The sequence below is a fragment of the Vitis vinifera genome, chromosome 18, assembly GCF_030704535.1.
Source record: "Vitis vinifera cultivar Pinot Noir 40024 chromosome 18, ASM3070453v1".
Classification (NCBI taxonomy): Eukaryota; Viridiplantae; Streptophyta; class Magnoliopsida; order Vitales; family Vitaceae; genus Vitis; species Vitis vinifera.
In genome coordinates, this window is record NC_081822.1 from 7806731 (window position 1) to 7827514 (window position 20784).

Here is a 20784-nt window from a genome sequence, read left to right on the forward strand (position 1 = left end):
TCTCCTCACTTGAACTCTACTCAAGTGTGAACAAATAAGCTGCTACCACACTGTTCCAGTGAAGAAGTTTGAAAGGTTATGTTCGCAAGTTGCAACTCCCGTTTCACTTTCATCCTAATCCAACAGAATCTGACCAACAAAACTATGGATGCCCCCTAGTGTCTTTCACCCAATGATGTCAATGATGTTGCTTAGGAATCTACTGGAAGCCTCAACCACCAACATTTATTGTGGACTGAATCGATCATACGGCTAAACCTAATACCAAAATAGGTAATCACCTCTATTTTCCTGGCTTCTAACTCTGGGACGCTGGATGGGTTGTAAAATTCAAAGAGTGATGGAGTGGAATTCAGCTTTATGGTTGAGAAAGAACAAAACCCACAGAAAAAGAATCGACATGGTGGATGGAGTTGGAGTGGGAGATGCCGCGTATGACGTGTGCAATTTATTACCGCGTCTGCCAACTACCAACAACACTACGGAGACTTGGAATAGGAAAGATGGGAGGCGAGCCCCCTAATAAATGAACTGTAGGATAAACTTTTTAAAGGTCTTGAATAAAATCTTTTACTTGTTAAATATAAACTAAAATACTAATTGTATTAATTTAATTACTTATTAAATTTTGATCCTCGGAATCTATGGACTCTGATTGCGCTCCACGCTGGAAGCAAACATGGAGAAAACGACGTCGCTTTAAATGCCCTACAAATTGTAAATATTTTAGTGGAGGAAAAAGGAAATCAAATAAAATAAAAAACAAAAAAAAACAAAAAGCCAAGAAACGAAGGAGGTTCCTTCCTTCCAAATTCCAATCCAGCGTCAACCCAACCCACTCTATATAAACCTATATATCGGTGTCTGGCTCATCTTCTAGTGTGCCTTTTGTTTTTGGTATCCGAAGGCCTTAGGGTTTGTTTGATAAGGAAGATCCACCATGGGTGGAGGCAACGGCCAGAAGTCCAAGATGGCTCGCGAGAAGAACATGGAGAAGCAGAAAAACGCCGCCAGAGGTCTCTTTTCTCTCCCTACGTTCAAGTCTCTAGGGTTAGGGTTATGGTCTGATTTTCTTTGTGAGATCTGCGGTTCTTTTTCTATTTATATGACTTGATCTTGGATCCGATCTTCGCAGGAAGCCAGCTCGAATCTAACAAGAAAGCCATGAGCATCCAGGTATTTTTATTGCTATTTCTCGCTTTATTTCTGAAAAAATTTGGAGGCAATTCGATTTTCAAGACATTCAATTTTGACATATGGAGGGTTATCTATCTTCGGTGAATTCTTACCCTTTTAATGGGAATCAAACTGGACATAAATATATTTTAGGTGGCTTCCTTAATACACGTGTTGGTTTTCTGCTATCTGATAACGTAGTCCGAATGCTACATGCCATTTTGAACTAATAGATGCCTTCTGTCCTTGTGTTTTCTTCATTGGGTTTCTTTAAGTTGGATTGCATCCAGCACCACGTAGGGCAACCAACCATTGTCAAAAGCACAGTCACTCATTATTTTCTGTGGTGGTAGTGTTCTCAAAGCTGCAGTGCGTTCTCAAAGATGAATTTTTCCGAAGTTATTCACACTTATAGCTGGTTAAACTTTCTCATTCCTAGCACCATGGTTTCATTCTAGGAATCAAACGCCCTTTGAAGTGTAAACGTGTGTCAGGAACACAGGAACTACCCATGTTCTAAATTATTTTTTTTACCCTTCCTCTTTGGTGGTTGTGCTCATTATCTCAAGATAAAAGCCTATCTTTTCAATAGAAGAAAAGATTATGTCTTCCCAAGCCTCATTTATTTATTTTGTATTTTTGTTTTAAGGTTAGTCAATTTTGTGTTCTTATTGTGTTGTGTGTTTCTTTGTCCTTGATTTTAATTTGATTTGCAATAAATATTCTGATTGGCACATTTCCATATAACTTAAAATGGCTAAGGGAAATCCATCCAAATCCCAACTGCGGATGAGTTACTTCACCTGTTGATTGACCAATGTAGTGGCCATTATGTTGTTCCTCATCCTTTGGAGTTTATCTCATACCAAGTCTAAACTCCTACCAAGTCATTTTGAGGTCTGTATTCGCAATGCAATGTTTCATTGATGACAGTTAATAAGACTTTTCTATGAACTCTACAAGAACCCCTGTCTTATTTCCCAATTTCAGTTACTATTGCTTCATGAATATTTTATTAGGTTTAAGATCTATGATAACCTCATTAGCTTCAGGTTAAACATGGGCAAATGGTGTCTATGATTTAGAACATTGAAATTGAGTGGAAATGATGTCAGATTGTAGATTGTCTGCCATTTAGCAATCTTAATTTTTTGTGGATATATTGTTCTTCAGTGGTCATTGTTTGCTGCAATGATAACTTTTTGATCTTGTCGAGCATGAAAACCCCAGATTTTATTTTGTGTGATATGTTTACGCAAAAATGCTGATGACTAGGTCTATTATAAGTCTCTCCCTATCAGAGCCTGAAATGGAAACGCACAACAAACATCACCCTCTGGATGCTCTTCTACCTATCTGCTTTAACCCACTGATTGTGTCCCTTAGGGTACATCCTGCAACTAGAGATTACTGATATTCATTATCACTGAATTTGGTGATTCTTAGATGCAGATTCTTGTTTAACACAGCATATGGTTTTGAATTGTCATAAAGAAAACAGGCCTGACAGGAAAACCATAGGTGTCACTAGGCCCAGGTGTTTGATGTACGAGAGTGGAAAGGAAACTTCATCTTTTCGTTTCACTTATGTAGTATGAAGAATGCAAAATTTTATGTTCCCCAATTTATATTTCTACTAATTCCATTTGGTTACTTTCGTGTAATTAAGTTTTTAACTCTGAGAAACTTTTTCTTATCTGAAATTGTTGATGCCTGTTGATGTTTGGTTTGTTGCTGATGCATGGAATGTAATTGAATGCAGTGCAAGGTGTGCATGCAAACATTCATTTGCACAACTTCAGAAGTGAAGTGCAGGGAGCATGCAGAAGCAAAACACCCCAAATCCGACGTTTATACTTGTTTTCCTCATCTGAAGAAGTAAATAGAACTGGGAAACTGGAAACTGTGATGGGTTTGGAACTTCATCCCTAATATTTCAATATGATCTAAGTTTGAAACTGTTTGTGGAATATGTTCAAATTGTTTCTCTAGTGGTCTTGCCTATCCCCTATTCAAGTCTGTAGTCCCCGAAGTAAACATGTATTTTGGTGTTCTGTTCGTCTGAATGTTGTCTCTTTGAAGGAATGCATTGCAGTCTTCATTGCAATCTTGAGGACTCTTGCAGGGTAAATTCTCCCTGATTATTTTAATCTCTCATTTTTATAATTGTGACATCTATCATTCACGTAGAAGAACATGATGGCATTGCTGCCCCATCCAGGGCAGTATATCATGCTCACATGAGAAATCATATGATAACTGCATTGAAAATTTAGAGATGGCTAGAGGAGTCAAGCCTTCCAACTAACTGATATAGGCTGTGGTTGTTCAGGTTAATCTGCCCGTGTGCAGGCAGCCTTACGTGAACTGCCTTCTTGGGACCACCTGTCTGCGTATTACTAGCACTAGATTATGCAAACCAACTTTTATAGTGCTGGTTTTACAGGTTGACAAGTTTTTAAGGTTTTTGACAAGCTTTCGGGACCATTTCTTGATTGCTACCTACTTGTTTAAAGACATCTATTACACCTTGGGAATTGCAATGTGCAGAGTGAAACCGATTAGCATGTGTGATATAACAATGAATATGGATCAACCTCTGAGCCTTATTGTATGTTTTACTTGTGAGAGTGCCCTCATCTCACTTCATTTCTTGGCAGTTTTTAACGTGAATTTTTGGAAAATAATAGACATTAACATGTAAATTAATATTAACAGTGAGGGGTGGTCCATTTGGATTCTTTATACAATTCTATTAAAGATTATATATTATGATAGCCAGTCTTGGTGGTCAAGTACCGTTGTAACCTGAGTGCTTGAGAGTAGAGATGAAGATTTTAAAAACTAGTTACATTTTATTAGCTACCGCATAAACTAGGAAATAGAAAGGGCGAAATAAAAGTATCTTGTTCGAGAATTCTAAAAATAAATATTATTTAAAGCTATGTTTGATTTTGAAATATTCAAGTAATAATGTGAGAAAAAATTAAGGGTAAAATTACAAGGGAGAGAAAAAAGTAGGAAGGAACTTGGTTGATTACTTAAAATACTTGCTGTACGAGTCTCTTGGTGTTTGCCTTCGGTACTGGAGGGCTTGGTGTCTTGAGTATTCTTCATAGAAATTGATGTAGTTCACCTTTGTTCAAATACATTTCTTCCACATGCTTCAGGCTCCCATATACTCCATGGTATGATCGTGCACCTTGTGATAAGCGCGAGACTTTGATTGATCATTCTTGGAATGATCTCCAACCAGCTGTGGAGGCCAGTGGAAGTTGGGAAGCTTACAGAGTTCACGGAAAACATGGGCATAGGGGGCGTAGAAAATGACTTTGGCCTTTCGTTTTCAAGTTCTTACTCTCCGAACGGAGGTCCCTTCACAATGTTATTGGGATCTTTTACTTTGCTATGAAGAATTCTCGCTCGGAATGCTCTATTTGTTCCTTATTGAACGCCATCAAAACCTTCGTAGTGGCTGCTACAACTTCTTCTAGGCCTGCGTGCTTATCCATTGTTGTGAAGGTTTCCCCAATGCTACGTGGCTTCTCCTTTAAATGGATTTATAAAGGACTAAGTTAGCTGGTAAACCCCATTCAGAAGTTAGGTAGACCGTCGAGTCATCATAACATTCTAAGCACTTATTCCAGGGCTAAATAGTAAATCCATGTCACAAGTGGTGTTTGTTTTTTTAAGAACTTAAAACTAAACCGGGTTGTTTATTTTTATTAAATATTAATTAATTAATTAATTAATTAATCAATAAAAAAATATAGTAAAATAAAAAAATAAACAACTTATTTAAAATATATATATATATATATATATATATATTTAACAAAAAAAACTAAAAAAATAAACACTTTTCAGTCATGAGGAACATATATAATGGGACACAAACATTATGCAGATAAACACCATGAGGTCAAAAGAGTGTATGGACTCACTCGACATACTATAAAACCAAACCAATGCAGATCCTTCAAACCTGAGGAAAAGCCTTACATAGAGCCATCATTCCCCTTGCAAGAGAGTCATCGCATATTCGCATGCTGAAAACGCATTATAAATGATAGACGAGATCCCCCCATCCATCCCATTGTAAGTTTGAAACTTGGGAAAAGCGAATCAAGATGGAACTTGGACTCGACTTGGAGTATGTGCGACGTGAAGGGAGTATTGAGTAGTCATTGAACAATGTGATTAACCATCTAATGCATAGGTCCCCCTTTCATTAAATCGACTCGTGCCTTCAGCTCATCGATTTGTACACTGTGCGTTGTCCTGTTCCGGACTTGTTTATCTTCCTTGATGAATGAGGTTGAATTTGCTTGTTGGGTGTGATAGAATTGTAGTTGGGGGTCATCAAGATGAGTGATTAAGTGAAATCTTATTAAGAACGTGAAGAATAAGTTGGTAATCTTATTATTTAATTCATTAAGCTGCTGATTAGATTTTGGGGTGGCAGGATTGACTTGCCTATAATACGGCCAATCAACCTGGATATTAAGTGGGAGAAAATTGTATGAATTTGATTTTGGATGTATCCTAAATCCGCAAACTGCCAGAGCACCTACGTCAGCTAATTGGAAGCTTTGCTTCTCCCCAACGTTCCCGTGCTGGGCCAGTGTGGGAGCCACGCCCGTGAGAAACCAAGAAAAAGGTGATGCAAAGCAAAAGCACCCGAATATGCTTTGCTCTCCCCTGCAAATATCCCTTCTCTCTTTCCTACTACCATGATCATCATCCTCATCATTTCTCTATAATACTACACCTATTTCACACACACTCTCTCTCGTTATCTGATTTTGGGAACTATGGAGCTTGCTCAGGAGCTCTTGTTCACAGTTTCTCTTGCTCTCCTCTTCTCTTTTCTTGTGGCCAAACTCGTCTCCCTGGCCATGGCTGCTGACTTGAAGAGCGCCCAGAATGTGGATGATCACATCGTTGCCAATGAGGTTAGGTTTGTAGAAACCGAGACTAGGGTGGAATCTGTTGATGGAGGATCGGGTCTGGTTGAGGAAACTTGTGAAATTACGCGTGGCGGTGAAGTGCCGGTTTTGCCTTCGGAGGAGGAAGTGTCGGAGATTGTTGAATTGCCGGAAAATTCACCGAGGGAAAGGTCGGGGCATGAGATTTTAGTGAGTCATGATGTTGCTGTCGTTGAGGAACGTGACGAGAGGGAGTTGGAGAGTGAGGAAGATGATTGGGAGGGGGTTGAGAGGAGTGAATTGGAGAGGGTTTTTGCGGCGGCTGCCAACTTTGTTGGTTCTGGGAACAAGGGTGACGGGTGGTCAAGTGATGCGCAGATGGAATTGTATGGACTTCATAAGATCGCAGTTGAGGGGCCTTGCCATGAGCCTCAGCCTATGCCGCTCAAGCTCTCTGCCCGTGCCAAGTGGTATTATACTTTCTTGTACATTTTCTCTTCTCTTCTTTTGGATGGTATTTATCCTGTCTTATGCTTGATCAATTGCCTGAACCAATTCAATTCAATTCAAGTTGTTTAACTCAACTCTGAGGGTAAATTTGAGAAACCAACCCAAATTATTGATGTTGGGAATGAATTATAGGTTTATATAAAGCATATGAAACCCTTGTTACGTCTAAATGATAGCTTATAATCAGAATTTTGGAATGAACTAATAATCCAAAATGGAAAACCCAGAAAATAGAAAAGACAGGAAAACAGGAAAAGAGCCCCTTCTTTTTTAACAAAAACTAACATTACCAATGAAAAATAAAAAATCATTGTGTTATTCGTTATTCTAAACTATACAATGTCCTTACAACCTTCTATGGTGCAGTTGAAATGATACTTTTGGCCTTCTGTGGTCTTTATGTTGTTTTTACATTTTTTTCATCTTCTCTGGAGTTTCGACCTCTCTGTTTTTTGAACTGATCAGAGGTAGCTGGTACCCATTTAGCTGAACAAGAAATTAAAAGATCTATACAACAATAAATGATCATCTCTATCCCACTTAGAATTACCTTACCCCCACCCCCCCTTAAAAAAAATTGTAAAACTTAGATGGACTGAATGTGCGGAGAACCTTTGGTCCAGCCCTATACCAGATTTCACGGTATAGTTTGATTGCTAGCTACAATAACAGGGTTCAGAGCTGCTATCTTTGAGTGATGGAGGGCACTGATTACGTTGTGCAAGGAATGCTTGGCAAAGGATGGGAAACATGAGTAGGGAGGTGGCCATGGAGCAGTATATTGCTCTTCTTTCAGATAGAGTTCCTGGGTGGATGGAAGCTAGTTCTGCTGTAAGTCTTTTGCTGTTGAGGAAGCATACCGTACTTCTGGTAACTTATGCCAGGGAGAATGCTGCCTCATGTTGCTTGAATGTTTCTCTTTTTACAGGGAGATGACAAACCAGAGTCCTCAGAAGGCGGAGTACATGATATACTGGATCCTAATCAAAGCTCATTGCTGCATGATCAAATAAGTTCTACAAATGAAACGTAGGTTAAAGAGTCTTGTTTATTCACCTAAGATTAACCTACAGTGATCAATTTGGATTCCCCATGTTTATTATAGTTCATTACATTGTTGTTCCTCCTGACCATTTTTTTTCCCTGCAGGAAACCAGAACTGAAGTCTGGTACTTTGGGAATTGATTTGACTGAGGGTTCAAACTCTGTGAGCACGGTATGATTATAAATTCATTCATCTTGCACTCTCTTTCCCTACTACTTTCTTTTCCTCGAGGGTAGTCATGTGTAAGAGTTTCTGTGGGAAATTTTAGTGAGCATCATAAGTTTGTTTTTTTGGGGCAAGAAATATCTACCCTGATTTAAGTTTGAGTAAAGAAAATGAAGGCCTAGGACTATTATTACATATATGTAATACTCATGCTCAAATCTATTTTGTAAAGCTTCTGTATAATTCAGAATTTCTCTGGGTAATTTCTTTTATACTTCATACGATGCTTGTGTATATTGATACAAATATGTTCTTTTCCCTTTTATTTTCTTGATTGAAGCCTTTCTCACAAGTCATGTTTTGAAATCTTTAGATCAGAACTCTTAACTAATCTTTGTTAATAGATAGTGCGATGAGCAAAACAGCAGCTATCAGGAGGAATGTTGTGAATGAGTCACCTCAATTTGGAGGTGTGCACTCCAGTTTGTTTAGTTGGAGGTGATATATGTGTGGCTACCAACTTTTATAAACAGAAGAATTATGGATAACAAACCATTTTCAATTTACCATCATTATCAGCTGTTTTACTTCCACCTTCTGATTGATCTGTCATAAAGTTGTTTATTCTTTGAAAATGTCCAAATTAAATGAACTATGGTTTTGTTCTGTACATTCTTAACAATCTCAATATTTTGTATGCTATTCAATCTATAATGGCTGTGGAAAAGAAATGTATGTCAATCAAACAGTTAGAGCAAATACCTGAGGCTGGGCTAAAGTGGCTAGGGGTTGGACAATCAAGTAAGAATGTGGCTTTATTGGGAAATTTCTCACATGTTTGAAAATTTTAAATAATAATTTGAGCTTACAAGCTATGCTACTTGAGAGCTTTTTTATATGTTAAAACATCACTTGGCAGTATTTTCAAAGAAAAAAAATGCCTGTAATAGCAACTCAAGTTTCTGTTTTATTTGCAGCAGAACAATTTGTCATTTGTATATTCTTAATAAGAAACTGAATAAGGAAAATTCTGGAAAATTAATCATCTGATTAGTTGTTGATAAAGAAGGTTGCTTTAATAAGACTCAGAGAAACTCCAATGGGTCCAAAGTTCTGACTCATTCACTCTCACTAGAGCTGATATTTCAATCATTTTACTAACTTCTTATCCAGAAGTCGTATCCATTTTGTAAAGATCAGCAACTTCTGGATTGTGTCCACCAAATGCTCTACATTACATCATGGCTTTCCACTCTTATTATTACCCATTTTTTATTTTGCTTTGTTGATTGATTATGGTTGAAGTAGTCAAATCATCTAAACCGCATTAAACTATACATAACTTGGTTTGGTGTGAAATTTTTTCAGGAGAAAGAATGACAAACATTGCCTTGCTACTCTATCTCCACCACCACAAGGGGCATTCTACTTTGTCACTGGAGCAGAATAAGGACTAATTCCTATTACCAAGTATAGGTGTGTATCGGTGGTTCTTGTGCTGTTTATACTGTGCCAATTAATCATAATCCTATCTGTGATACCATGTGTTTATAATCATTATATGTTTTTGTGCATAGATATATATATTGTGTGTACGTGAAGCCTCTTTGCTTCCCAAGATTCATTATTCTTGTGCTATGATGTTGGAGGCAAATAATTGATATTTACTTGTTACTGTTGATTTTCTCTGTGATCCATGTCTCTGCCAGTCATTTGCTGCTTTTCCTCTTTTTTTTTGCTGTCTTTCCTTCTTCTATCTGAAATTTCATTATGGGATTTCTGAAAGATGTACCAAAGAATGTCCAAATGGAGTTGCACCATGCATCCAACTGTGGGTAAAATTATTGACGGTTTAAAACTCATTTCATGCAATTATGACTGCCCTTTGCAGTTGAAATTGTGGTGATGGTGAGCAGGATGGTAGTGCTCTGCTAGCACATTGAAGGGTTTTGGTTGGATTGATATTTCTTTTGTTGTTTGTTCAAGAAAAGCGATATGATTGGATTTCTTTGCAACTAAAATGAAGATATAGTAGCATCTTGCTTTTAGTAGAGCTGGAAGTGAATCAGGTTCATTACTAAAACAATCTGAAATCTGAATCTTGTTAAAATGTGAAACTACTGTTGTTTTCCTTATTATCAAGTTGTGCTATATATATGTATGTTAAGCTTGTTATCTTTGTTACTCTGATGGTTTAACATTTCTTGGCCCAAGCCATCTGATTGGCTGCCTGATGGAGATTAAACCTTGAGTGTAGAGAGAGAGAGAGAGAGAGAGAGAGAGAGTTCTGTGATATCATGTGTAAAGAGGAGTTGAGTTGGAGCAGTCGCCCAACAGTATAGTTTGGGTTTTGAACCAAAGTTTAGAAAATAAAATTGTATTAGAATTTGGTTTGCCTCTTGGCTGGTAATGGTCAATGTATGGTTGTTAAAGGGCTTTCTAAGTTCCCTTTTTCCTTTTTACCTCTCAAAATTCTCTAAAAAATTGCTCAGTCCAGATGGACATTGGTTTGCTGTGAGTTAGAATTGAAGTCATCATTGATGCCTGTGTGTTGCTGTCTATCTTTAGCATTATCAGACTCCACAAGATTTGGTATCATGCCATATTCATATTTTATATTTAATTAGATTTACCATTACTTTATATTTGCATTTGAAGTATGGCACCATCTGGATGAATAAAAGTTTATTTTTGCATAAGCAGAGAAGCCATTTTGCTTGTTCCTGGGTCCAGTCAAAATCTGAGAGTTGGATAGCAGGCAGCTATAGTAAAATTAGATATTATATTATAAACTAATTGGAGAAATCATCCTTATTCTACAACTTAATTAGTAATATTCTCTACCAAACACAAGTAACAATCAGTAATTTTTGCCTGGAGCTGCATAGGAGCTGCCTCCATGACCCTCCCCAGACCCATATCCAGACCCAGAACCAGAACCATAACCCCCCTCATGACCACCATGTGCTTCACCACCACCTCCTGAACCTCCGCCGCCCCCACCACCTGACCCTCCACCGCCCCCACCGCCTGACCCTCCACCAATACCACCACCATACCCTGACCCTGACCCTGAGCCATATCCATGTCTACCATTACCATCCCAACCAGACCCAGAACCAGAGCCACCACCCCCTCCACCACCAGAACAGTAGCCTCCACCATTCCATCCGCTGCCAAATCCACCTCCATTTCCACCACCTGAACCATATCCACCACCTTGGCCCGTACCAGGGCCATAGCCAGAGCCACCTCCCCCTCCAGAGCCACCACCACCTCCACTACCATAACCACCGCCAGTGCCATCACCTGACCCATGATTACCACCACCACCACCATTTCCTCCCTCTTCTCCTCCATTCATGCCCCCAGAGCCAAAACCTGAACCACCACCCGAACCTGATCCATATCCACTCCCAACACCACCATAGCCAGAGCCAGAACCAGAACCACCTCCACCACCACCTCCAGAGCCTCCTCCATAAGCACCGGCCCCAATGCCACCATGTCCAGCCTCTTCATGATACTTATTTTGGTACCCATTGCCCAGACCATGACTTCCATCACTCAAAAACCTCCCCTCCCTTTTAGCTTCAACAACTACATAACAAAAGAGGCCCAGGCATAAGAAAATGAGAGTCCAGGCAACCACATTATCTTTTCCCATGGTTTCCTCTCACTCCAAATGCTGTTGCACTCTGGCCAACAGCACACCTCCTACTTATATTGCCCAAAGAGGAAAAAAGGATGTGAAAATTGGAAGGTTAGTGCTTGCCACCTTGTTATTCCCTACTGTCTTGAATATGGCCCTCCTCCCTCCTAGGAATTGGGATGTAGGAGTTGAAAAGGGCGGCTAAGAAGAAAGCTTAGAATTTAGATGGACCACGTACTTTGGAGCTCATGAAAGCAAAAAACGTTAGAAAGATAATGTTGGGCGGTTGTGGGTGGTGGTCCTGTGAAGGTATATATACATAAGAGTAGTTCTTTTTAGGGTTAGGGATAGGGCTTGTAGGGATTGTGGAACAGATAGTGCGTGGGGATGATGGCTGGAGAGAATATACATGATGAACTGAGGCGTGTGAGGTGGTTCTGGTGGTGAGGACGATTTGCATGATCGGGCATGAAGTTGGTGTTGGTAGATGGGTGTCGAAGATTGTAGGAGAGATGAAGTTAGTATTCCATGAGTCACATTCTTTGCATGGTTTCTTTAATTGCTAGCAACTCAGTTTGGTTTGGAAATTGGATATAATAGCTCAATCAGTGATGATAGTGAGTTGACTCGATCACTCGAGTGTTCTCAGCAACTTAGAAGCCCAAGTACTCTCATGAGTTTTGGGCCAAAATAGCTCTACAAAAAATCTCTTTTATTCAAAATAGTTCTTTTATTGCCATGCAGGATGATGCAGCGTAGAATTTAAAAAAAAAATTATATATAGAAACTTAAGAGTCTTCAATAAAGATAAATTTTTAAAAATACTAAAAAATTATTATTTTATTTATCAATAGATTAATACTCTTAAAATAATAAAGTTATATAAATAAATAAAACAAAATTATACAAAACATGCTAAAGTGTGAAATAAAAAAGTGTAAAAAGTTGGAGTGAAACTTCTGATTAAAAAAAAAAATTAATCCCCTAAGTAAAAGGTTATTTTGAATATTGATTTTTAGGATTTTTTTTCTTTTTCATATAGGAGGCCTATTTTGGCCCAAAACTTGCCGTGGTTGCTGGGCTTTAATTGGGCAGGTGCAACTCAAAGAAAAATGCATTTGAACATGCGGTAACCGTAAAAGGACTGACATGGAGTTGAAGCTCCTACTCCTACAAAACACAAAAATGTGTTGTGAACCTCCAAGAATTAGAGAAAATATTTCATTATATATAAAGAATGTTACGGAGGAGAAATTGATACATCTATTGGGTTGATTGATATATCTATTGGATTTCAAAACATTTCATTTCTCTCATTCTTTGTATCTTCGTCCTGAGCTGATAAACCATCTTGCTTCATTGGCTATCTCTCTTGCTCTTCCTTACATTTTTATACACACCACTTCTAGTCCTTACAAACTCGTATCTCTTTCATAACTTTTTTCTCTCATGATTTAGAATAGATATTTGATATATTTATTAGCTTTCCTTATTATAGAAGGTATCTATTTCCAATCACATATAACTTAGGAAATGTTCCATATAATATTCCTTTTACAAAAAGAAATATATTTCAATTTGAAATTTAAGACACCTCTCAACTATCTTTACCTTAATCAAATTTCATTAAATAAATCTTTTATCTCTCTATAATTCGCAGTTCCTTTACGCACATCATTCTCCTCATATGTTATTGTTCCTTTTGTGCATTATTAAAAAATATTCTCTTGCTTCTTGTATCACTAATAAGAGAAAATTTGAGTTCGCCCTAAATTAAAATTCATTTTATAATCCTCTTTTATGCTCTTTCAAAAATTTTCCAAACATCTTCAACTAGACTCTAATAAAGGTATATGGGAATTTAGCATGATTGGATCAATCATGCATACGAAAAAGAATATAAATTTTGGATTTCAAAATAATCAATTTTTATTCATTCATATTTATCTTAGGTGATCCCTCTTATATCATTGGGTGTCTTACATTGTTCATTACATCTCATAGCACCACAAATAATTTTCGTCAATTTATTTTTCTTGTTATTTTTTCATTTGTTAATTATGATTTAGAATATTTGTAAAAATATTTTTGTCAATATTTCTTATTAAAAGAATCTAATTTCACTCACGTGTCAACTTAAAAAATATAAAAATATTTTATATGATATTCTTTATAAATATATATATATATATATATACTCCAATAATAAATTTGAGACATCTCCCAACAAAATGGGCACAGCTAAGGCCCGAGCTCTGGAAAATGTCCAGGAAAGAAGTAATAAAGAAATTAGAAAAATGTCTAAAATCATCACCACATTGAATCTTCGTCCTTCGTTCCCATTTTGAGGATGGCATTGTTATGTTATTTCGGAAACAATTTCCACTGAATGTAATGATTATTGTTTCCTGTTGCTTACGTGATGGAAACAGTAAAAGCCGCGGCAGATACAGATCCTTGAGCTATTTGGCCCCGTGACGTGATGGAAATTTTCAGAACTTGCGCACATTATATGGCTTAAAGATTCCCTATTGAGTTTGATTTTTGTGAACAATTTTATCTTTTCCTTTTTTTTTCCCCGGTCCCACCAATATTCCAGCAATGCAAACATACCCTAAATTTGTGTGAACTGTGTTAGGGTTGGTTACAATGTGGACGGGGCCACCAAAGACGATGCACATGGGGTATGCTTATTCTTATATATTGGCCACAAAATCAGATAAGGAATAACAAAGCAAGAGACGTAAATGCCTCAATAATGGCTAGGAGCCCAAATTTGGTGGCTGTCGATTCCAATAATACTTGGAAGACGCACATTTGCAGAATCTAAGTAATCCAACGAGCAGCGACTTTTGCGACTTTACTCAAATTATTTTCATAACAAAGTTGGATTGGAAAATGACCTTCCAACCACTCTATTCACTACTTTATTAAAATTTTGTTTGAGGAGTCATTGTAGTCGACACTCAAATTACATGGGTAATAAGATTAAGCCAAAGGTGGGGAAAAAATCATTTTCAAACTAGCAACTTTTCAATACATTTTTTATGAAAAGATGTATTGGATGTGAATTGGATTCAAAATCTATGATGTTATTCAAATTCTTCTTATGGTAAGAAGATTCATCTCCTTTGACCCTATTTAAATAACGTGAAACTACATCATTTTGTTTATGAATTAATTTTCATTTATGATAAAGACACAAGAAATTGCATCTAAATACCTCCATCACAACATCTTGTGATGAAGTTAGTTCAAAAATAAAAGAATTTATTGATTGATAATATAGCTAAATAAAAAGAACGTAAACGTCAATGGAGACGATGGAGATGTGGACGAAACAGACATTTACGATCAAATCACCTAAAGTGCCCACCACCCTTTATTCTCAATTGAATTGTCTCCCTAATCGCCATGAATTCTTAAACCATAACCAGCCATTTTTATCATTATTTTAAATTTTTTTGCAAACTTGAATTGATAATATTGTTGAATTGATGAAAAACCAACATGATAATGAAATATTGCCAAGAGTATGTAGTCCGCACGTCACTTTGTTTCATTTATTAATCGAATTATTAGGGTTGGGGACCTTAGGCCAGCTCTTTTATAATTTATTATTATTTTTATCATTGTATCTCACTCGTACAGTCGCTTTCTCTGCACCAACAATCATTACCATATTTTCATACATCTTAGCTTGGGGCAAACTCATCTATGGATTCTTTAGATTGATTCATGAATACATACAATAAGAGTAGTACAATCATTGTTTTTTATGAAGAGTTTTTACCTCAGACTAGGTTCTTGGGCTCTTGAATCAACAGGGAACCAATAGGTCTATCAATAGCCTAGAAAACATAGACGTTGAGTCCAAACTCACAATTAATAGTGGTAGGGCCATTCCAGCTAATTGTGACAGGACACCTAATCAGAGTGGGAGAAATGAACATATCAGTCTCTCTACTGATTAAGCCTTTCAAACAATTTAATAATTCTGTAATCAATCAACATGTCTCGTCCTTATAAAGTTCTAATCACTTTTATTCTCTGAAAATTACCATAGAAGGCATGAGTAGGTCCAGGGTCACTTCCATTAGTGGTCCTTCAAAAAACCTGTCTGTGGGTGATTAGAATGGTACAATATTGAGGCATTTTGGATTAATACAACATTTAAGTACTTACATTTGTCAAGCTGGTTTGAAAAGATTGATAATAATTCAAAGAAAAAAGAATCTAATAATGATTGGATGAATGCAAAATTATTTTAACTACTGATTAATTAAGTAAACAGAAATGAGACCCATGCAAAAGCAAAGCACTTTTTTTTTCTTTTTTCTTTTTTGTCATGTTAATATTGGATAGTGGGATGAATTTTTCTGAGAGGATGTTTAACCCAAGGGTAAAGGGTGAAGTATATTGACAGAGGTAGATCTGGGTGGTTCTTGCCAACAGCTCACCAGTTGAGAGTTTCATCTACTCTATTCCTATCTGCTTATTAGTGGGCCTTTTTAGGAATAAACAAGCTCAGAGACATTTTCTTTTCTGTTTTTAAAATTAAAATATATATATATATAAGAAAATTTTCTCAAAGATTTTTAAAAATGGAATATAAATTCTACTTTTTATTATATAATATGTTCTATTTTTATAAAGAAGATTTCTAATTTTAATGGGGTAGCTTACCTTTCTATGCAACTACCATTAAGCATTACATTGGTATGAAAAAGGAAAAGAAGAAAATCTATACATATTAAAATAAAGAATAAGATGATGTTTATTTTTTTACTTAATTCTAAATAACACCTTAATGTTTAATATTATTAAATATTAGGTTATTTGTTTTTATAGTATTTTATTTCTATTAAGTATTAAAAAATAAAAATAAAAATTAATATGTTATTTTTACTATTTAAAAAAAGTTATATATTTTGATTTTTTCTTTTTGATAAAAAGTTTATAATAAGTTATGAAAAAATAAAAAAAACAAACAACTTAAATTCTGAAAACAAATCACTTTTAACAAAAAGCCAAAAAAACAAACACCACCTAAATCTTAACTCTTTCAATAGAAAAATCATATGCACAATTTTCATCCTTTTGTTATTAGTTATTACATTTTTACAACAATCGAATGAAAATCAATGTTTCTTTGTGTGAGGGCAAAATGAACCTTAAAATCCATAAATCACAATTCCTAAGTCCTATCTGTATCTATAATGTTATATATATGCAACCGTGGGGGAATGACCTACCTCAGCAATCAGCAGTGAAGATAGAAAACAAACCAGCTTAGCTAGTAGCCAAGAAAGCCAATCATTCTGGTATGTGAGGTTCTTATTCATTCCCTACAGCTTTAAAACAGAAATATCACCCAAAGAGGCCCATTCAATTCCCTTCTCTTCATCCCCAGTTTGCAGAGACACACGGAATATGAAGACATGGAGGTTATCAATAGTTGTACTCGTGAGTTTCCATTTCGCACTTGTTGTAGCAGAAGAGATCAAGCACCAACAAAAGAACACTTACATCGTTCACATGGACAAGTCTAACATGCCAACAACTTTCGATGATCACTTCCAATGGTACGACTCTTCTCTAAAGACGGCATCAAGCTCGGCTGATATGCTTTACACCTACAACAATGTAGTCCACGGTTTCTCCACCAGGTTGACGACGGAGGAAGCTGAGTTGCTACGGGGGCAACTGGGAATTCTCTCCGTCTTACCTGAAGCCAGATATGAGCTTCATACAACCCGGACGCCAGAGTTCCTTGGACTTGGAAAAAGCGTTGCATTTCTCCCGCAAGCTGACTCAGCCAGCGAGGTGATTGTGGGAGTATTAGACACGGGTGTCTGGCCTGAGCTAAAAAGCTTTGACGACACTGGGCTGGGTCCCGTCCCAAGTAGCTGGAAAGGCGAATGTGAGACAGGCAAGACCTTCCCGTTATCAAGCTGCAATCGAAAACTAATTGGGGCAAGGTTTTTCTCAAGAGGGTATGAAGTCGCATTTGGACCAGTTAACGAAACAATAGAGTCAAGATCACCAAGGGATGATGACGGCCATGGAAGTCACACCTCAACTACTGCAGTTGGATCAGCAGTTGAAGGAGCTAGCCTCTTCGGTTTCGCTGCTGGCACAGCCCGTGGAATGGCAACACATGCCAGAGTTGCTGCATACAAGGTTTGCTGGCTTGGTGGATGTTATGGCTCTGACATTGTAGCTGCAATGGACAAGGCTGTGCAAGATGGTGTTGATGTTCTATCCATGTCCATTGGTGGGGGATTGTCTGATTACACTAAAGACAGTGTTGCCATTGGGGCTTTCAGGGCTATGGAACAAGGAATCCTCGTATCTTGCTCAGCTGGAAATGGTGGCCCTGCTCCTAGCTCCTTGTCCAATGTTGCACCATGGATAACCACGGTGGGTGCTGGAACTCTGGACCGTGACTTCCCAGCATTTGTTATGCTAGGGGATGGAAAGAAATTCTCTGGTGTGTCACTTTACAGTGGAAAGCCATTATCTGATTCCCTAATACCGCTTGTCTATGCTGGTAACGCAAGTTCCTCGCCAAATGGTAACCTATGCATTCCTGACAATTTGATTCCTGGAAAAGTTGCGGGAAAAATTGTTCTATGTGATCGAGGGTCAAATGCCCGAGTACAAAAGGGTATTGTGGTAAAAGAAGCAGGTGGAGTAGGGATGATTTTGACGAACACGGATTTATATGGAGAAGAGCTGGTTGCAGATGCACATCTCTTGCCCACAGCAGCTGTGGGCCAGAAAGCTGGTGATTCCATAAAGAGCTATATCTCCTCTGACCCTAATCCAATGGCCACAATCGCCCCTGGGGGAACGCAGGTGGGTGTCCAACCATCACCTGTCGTAGCATCGTTTAGTTCCAGAGGGCCAAACCCTGTCACTCCTGAAATACTCAAACCTGACATAATAGCACCAGGAGTCAACATCCTAGCAGGATGGACTGGTGCAGTGGGACCAACTGGTTTACAGGTTGACACCAGGAAGGTGAGCTTCAACATCATTTCAGGTACATCCATGTCCTGCCCCCATGTAAGTGGGCTAGCAGCACTACTCAAGGCTGCTCACCCAGAATGGAGACCTGCAGCAATTAAGTCTGCCCTCATGACCACAGCTTACCACACATACAAGGGTGGTGAAACAATACAGGATGTTGCAACTGGAAGGCCAGCAACTCCATTTGATTATGGTGCTGGACATGTAAATCCAGTATCAGCTCTGGACCCCGGCCTTGTCTATGATGCTACTGTTGATGACTATCTAAGTTTCTTTTGTGCCTTAAACTACAAGCAAGATGAGATCAAGCGGTTCACAAACAGAGACTTCACCTGTGATATGAACAAGAAATACAGTGTGGAAGATCTTAATTACCCATCCTTTGCAGTTCCTCTGCAGACGGCCTCAGGCAAAGGAGGTGGTAGTGGTGAATTAACAGTTGTTAAGTATACAAGGACTCTGACTAATGTGGGCACCCCAGCCACATACAAGGTCTCAGTGTCTTCACAGATTTCATCAGTGAAGATCTCTGTTGAGCCAGAATCACTGACTTTTAGTGAACCAAATGAAAAGAAGAGCTACACTGTGACATTTACAGCTAGTTCTATGCCATCTGGTATGACCAGTTTTGCACATCTTGAATGGTCAGATGGAAAACACATTGTTGGTAGTCCAGTGGCTTTCAGTTGGACATGATTCTAGAAATATTTGCCTGCAAAGTGCAGATAGCATCTCTTTATCATATAATTAACTGTGTTCTATATGTATGTTGTTTTCTATCTGTACGTTGTACAGAGCCAGTTGTAGCAATTGTCCTGCTCTGTGAACCACCACGTAAGAAAATAAGTGCACCAAAAAAGAAAATTGTACAGTGAACCATGTAAGTGATTGGCATGCCAATATAGAATCAATTTGTAAGTTGTATGAACTTTACTTCTCTTCATTTTAATATTATATTGCTATGCTCTTCTCATCCCTATGGTTCATTATATTGAACTAATACATATTAGAAAGTGTCAAATTTCTAATTTAATTTAATTACTAATTTCATGACAATCCTTTTTATAGAGCATATTGTATAGGGGTCTTTTCCTTTATAAATGTTTTGGGAAACAATGCACTTAAAAGTTACAAGAGAAGATGAAGGACTAGCTTCAATTCCCAAACCTTAATTTATGACCCAAATGAGGATCTAAGTTCTCTTGGGACCTTAAATAATTAATTTAGGTCTTAGCATATGTTTATTTCAGTCAGAGTAATTTGTAATTTCCATACTACTGACATGAGGATTGATCTTAATAATTTATTTATCTATTTATTTATTGTTAATTCATATTCTTTTAGTTTCTAGTTAGAATCCTTCTTCATATTAGGAAAGAAAGTTTCATTCTTATTAGGAAAAGAAGTTCAATTAGTCTAAACTAATGTAAAAGTATTAGAATCTATTAAGAGTTTTCAACTGCTACTAAGCTTAGTTTGAAGGTATGATTGCCTTACAACCAAGTGCAATTTACTAAGATAACAAAACAGAAGCATGATTGTCTACAGACATAAATGTGATTGCCTAGCATTTATTTTTCTTCAAGTTCAGCAATCCCTAATCCAGTCACCCCATCCTACAACTGAAGGAAAATTCTCAAGGCCTAGAAATTTAACTATCCTGCATCATTTCCTTATGGAAATAAGTTTCCACTGGGTATACAGAAATGTGATTGAGCTATGGGACACCTGCAAAACAAGAAAGCATGGGATGTTTCGAGACTCAGGTTTAGGGTGTAGATGCCAGGAGTGTAGGACCTGAGACTGTTTTAGGTTCAGGGTCTCTCTATTTATTTGTATTTTCTTTCCCTTACAATGTTTTTAATGGTACAACAGGTTGATTTTCTCTTATCAGTGTATGTAGTCACAATTGGTTGCACCATATTTAAAACTTTGTGTCTCGATGTATATGGATTTGATTATCTTTATGTTCTTGAACTAATATGCATCGTTTATGTTCTGCCACCCCAATAATGCAAAAGGCAATTCTTGGGCGCATAGCATCCATATGATCACATCAAGGACAAAGAAATTTCCTGTCTGCAACCTTTTTGCTTCTTCCACTGAATTATTCAATTGCAGCAAACCACAGATGAAATCAGGGCTGCCACTTGTCCACAGGTATCACAACTAATTGCTACCAGGGAAAATGAAATTTGACTTTGAGAAGGCCAGTCCATAGGTAACCAAGTTCTTGGAATTATTACAAGTACAACAACTTTAGTTTCCGGAGT

General features: G+C 37.5%; 3 protein-coding genes and 1 long non-coding RNA gene across 7 annotated transcripts; 3 read left to right on the top strand and 1 right to left on the bottom strand.

Annotated features, from left to right (window-relative positions):
* Window positions 1–102: 102 nt before the first annotated feature.
* Window positions 103–3283, top strand: LOC100243793 (uncharacterized protein At2g23090). Its single transcript, XR_788253.3, has 3 exons — window positions 103–1016; window positions 1136–1176; window positions 2939–3283. It is a non-coding gene; the product is annotated as an uncharacterized protein At2g23090 (long non-coding RNA).
* A 2531-nt stretch (window positions 3284–5814) lies between these two features.
* On the top strand, window positions 5815–14105 carry ACBP (acyl-CoA-binding domain-containing protein 3-like). Of its 4 annotated transcripts, none has more exons than XR_009464851.1 (6): window positions 5828–6574; window positions 7340–7445; window positions 7543–7643; window positions 7764–7830; window positions 9193–9300; window positions 13909–14105. XR_009464851.1 is itself a non-coding variant. In NM_001281090.1 (5 exon segments), coding segments are annotated over 5 exon segments (870 nt in total). In that variant the 5' UTR covers window positions 5815–5990; the 3' UTR covers window positions 9205–9496.
* On the bottom strand, window positions 10685–11491 carry LOC100254044 (glycine-rich cell wall structural protein 2). The gene has a single exon (XM_010666623.1). The coding sequence runs from the start codon at window positions 11489–11491 to the stop codon at window positions 10685–10687; it is 807 nt and encodes a 268-aa protein (XP_010664925.1).
* A 2466-nt stretch (window positions 14106–16571) lies between the features above and the next one.
* LOC100257444 (subtilisin-like protease SBT1.7) lies at window positions 16572–19484 on the top strand. The gene has a single exon (XM_002283243.5). The coding sequence runs from the start codon at window positions 16910–16912 to the stop codon at window positions 19205–19207; it is 2298 nt and encodes a 765-aa protein (XP_002283279.2). The 5' UTR covers window positions 16572–16909; the 3' UTR covers window positions 19208–19484.
* Window positions 19485–20784: the final 1300 nt, after the last annotated feature.

What these genes read in the sequence shown, in the direction of transcription:
- ACBP (XM_010665772.3), top strand. Translation starts at nt 5,991, where the DNA reads ATGGAGCTTGCTCAGGAGCTCTTGTTCACAGTTTCTCTTGCTCTCCTC. An exon ending in CTCTCTGCCCGTGCCAAGTG is followed by an intron (nt 6,575 to 7,339) that starts GTATTATACTTT and finishes ACGTTGTGCAAG; the next exon opens with GAATGCTTGGCAAAGGATGG. An exon ending in ATAAGTTCTACAAATGAAAC is followed by an intron (nt 7,644 to 7,763) that starts GTAGGTTAAAGA and finishes TTTTCCCTGCAG; the next exon opens with GAAACCAGAACTGAAGTCTG.
- LOC100254044 (XM_010666623.1), bottom strand. Translation starts at nt 11,491, where the DNA reads ATGGGAAAAGATAATGTGGTTGCCTGGACTCTCATTTTCTTATGCCTG.
- LOC100257444 (XM_002283243.5), top strand. Translation starts at nt 16,910, where the DNA reads ATGAAGACATGGAGGTTATCAATAGTTGTACTCGTGAGTTTCCATTTC.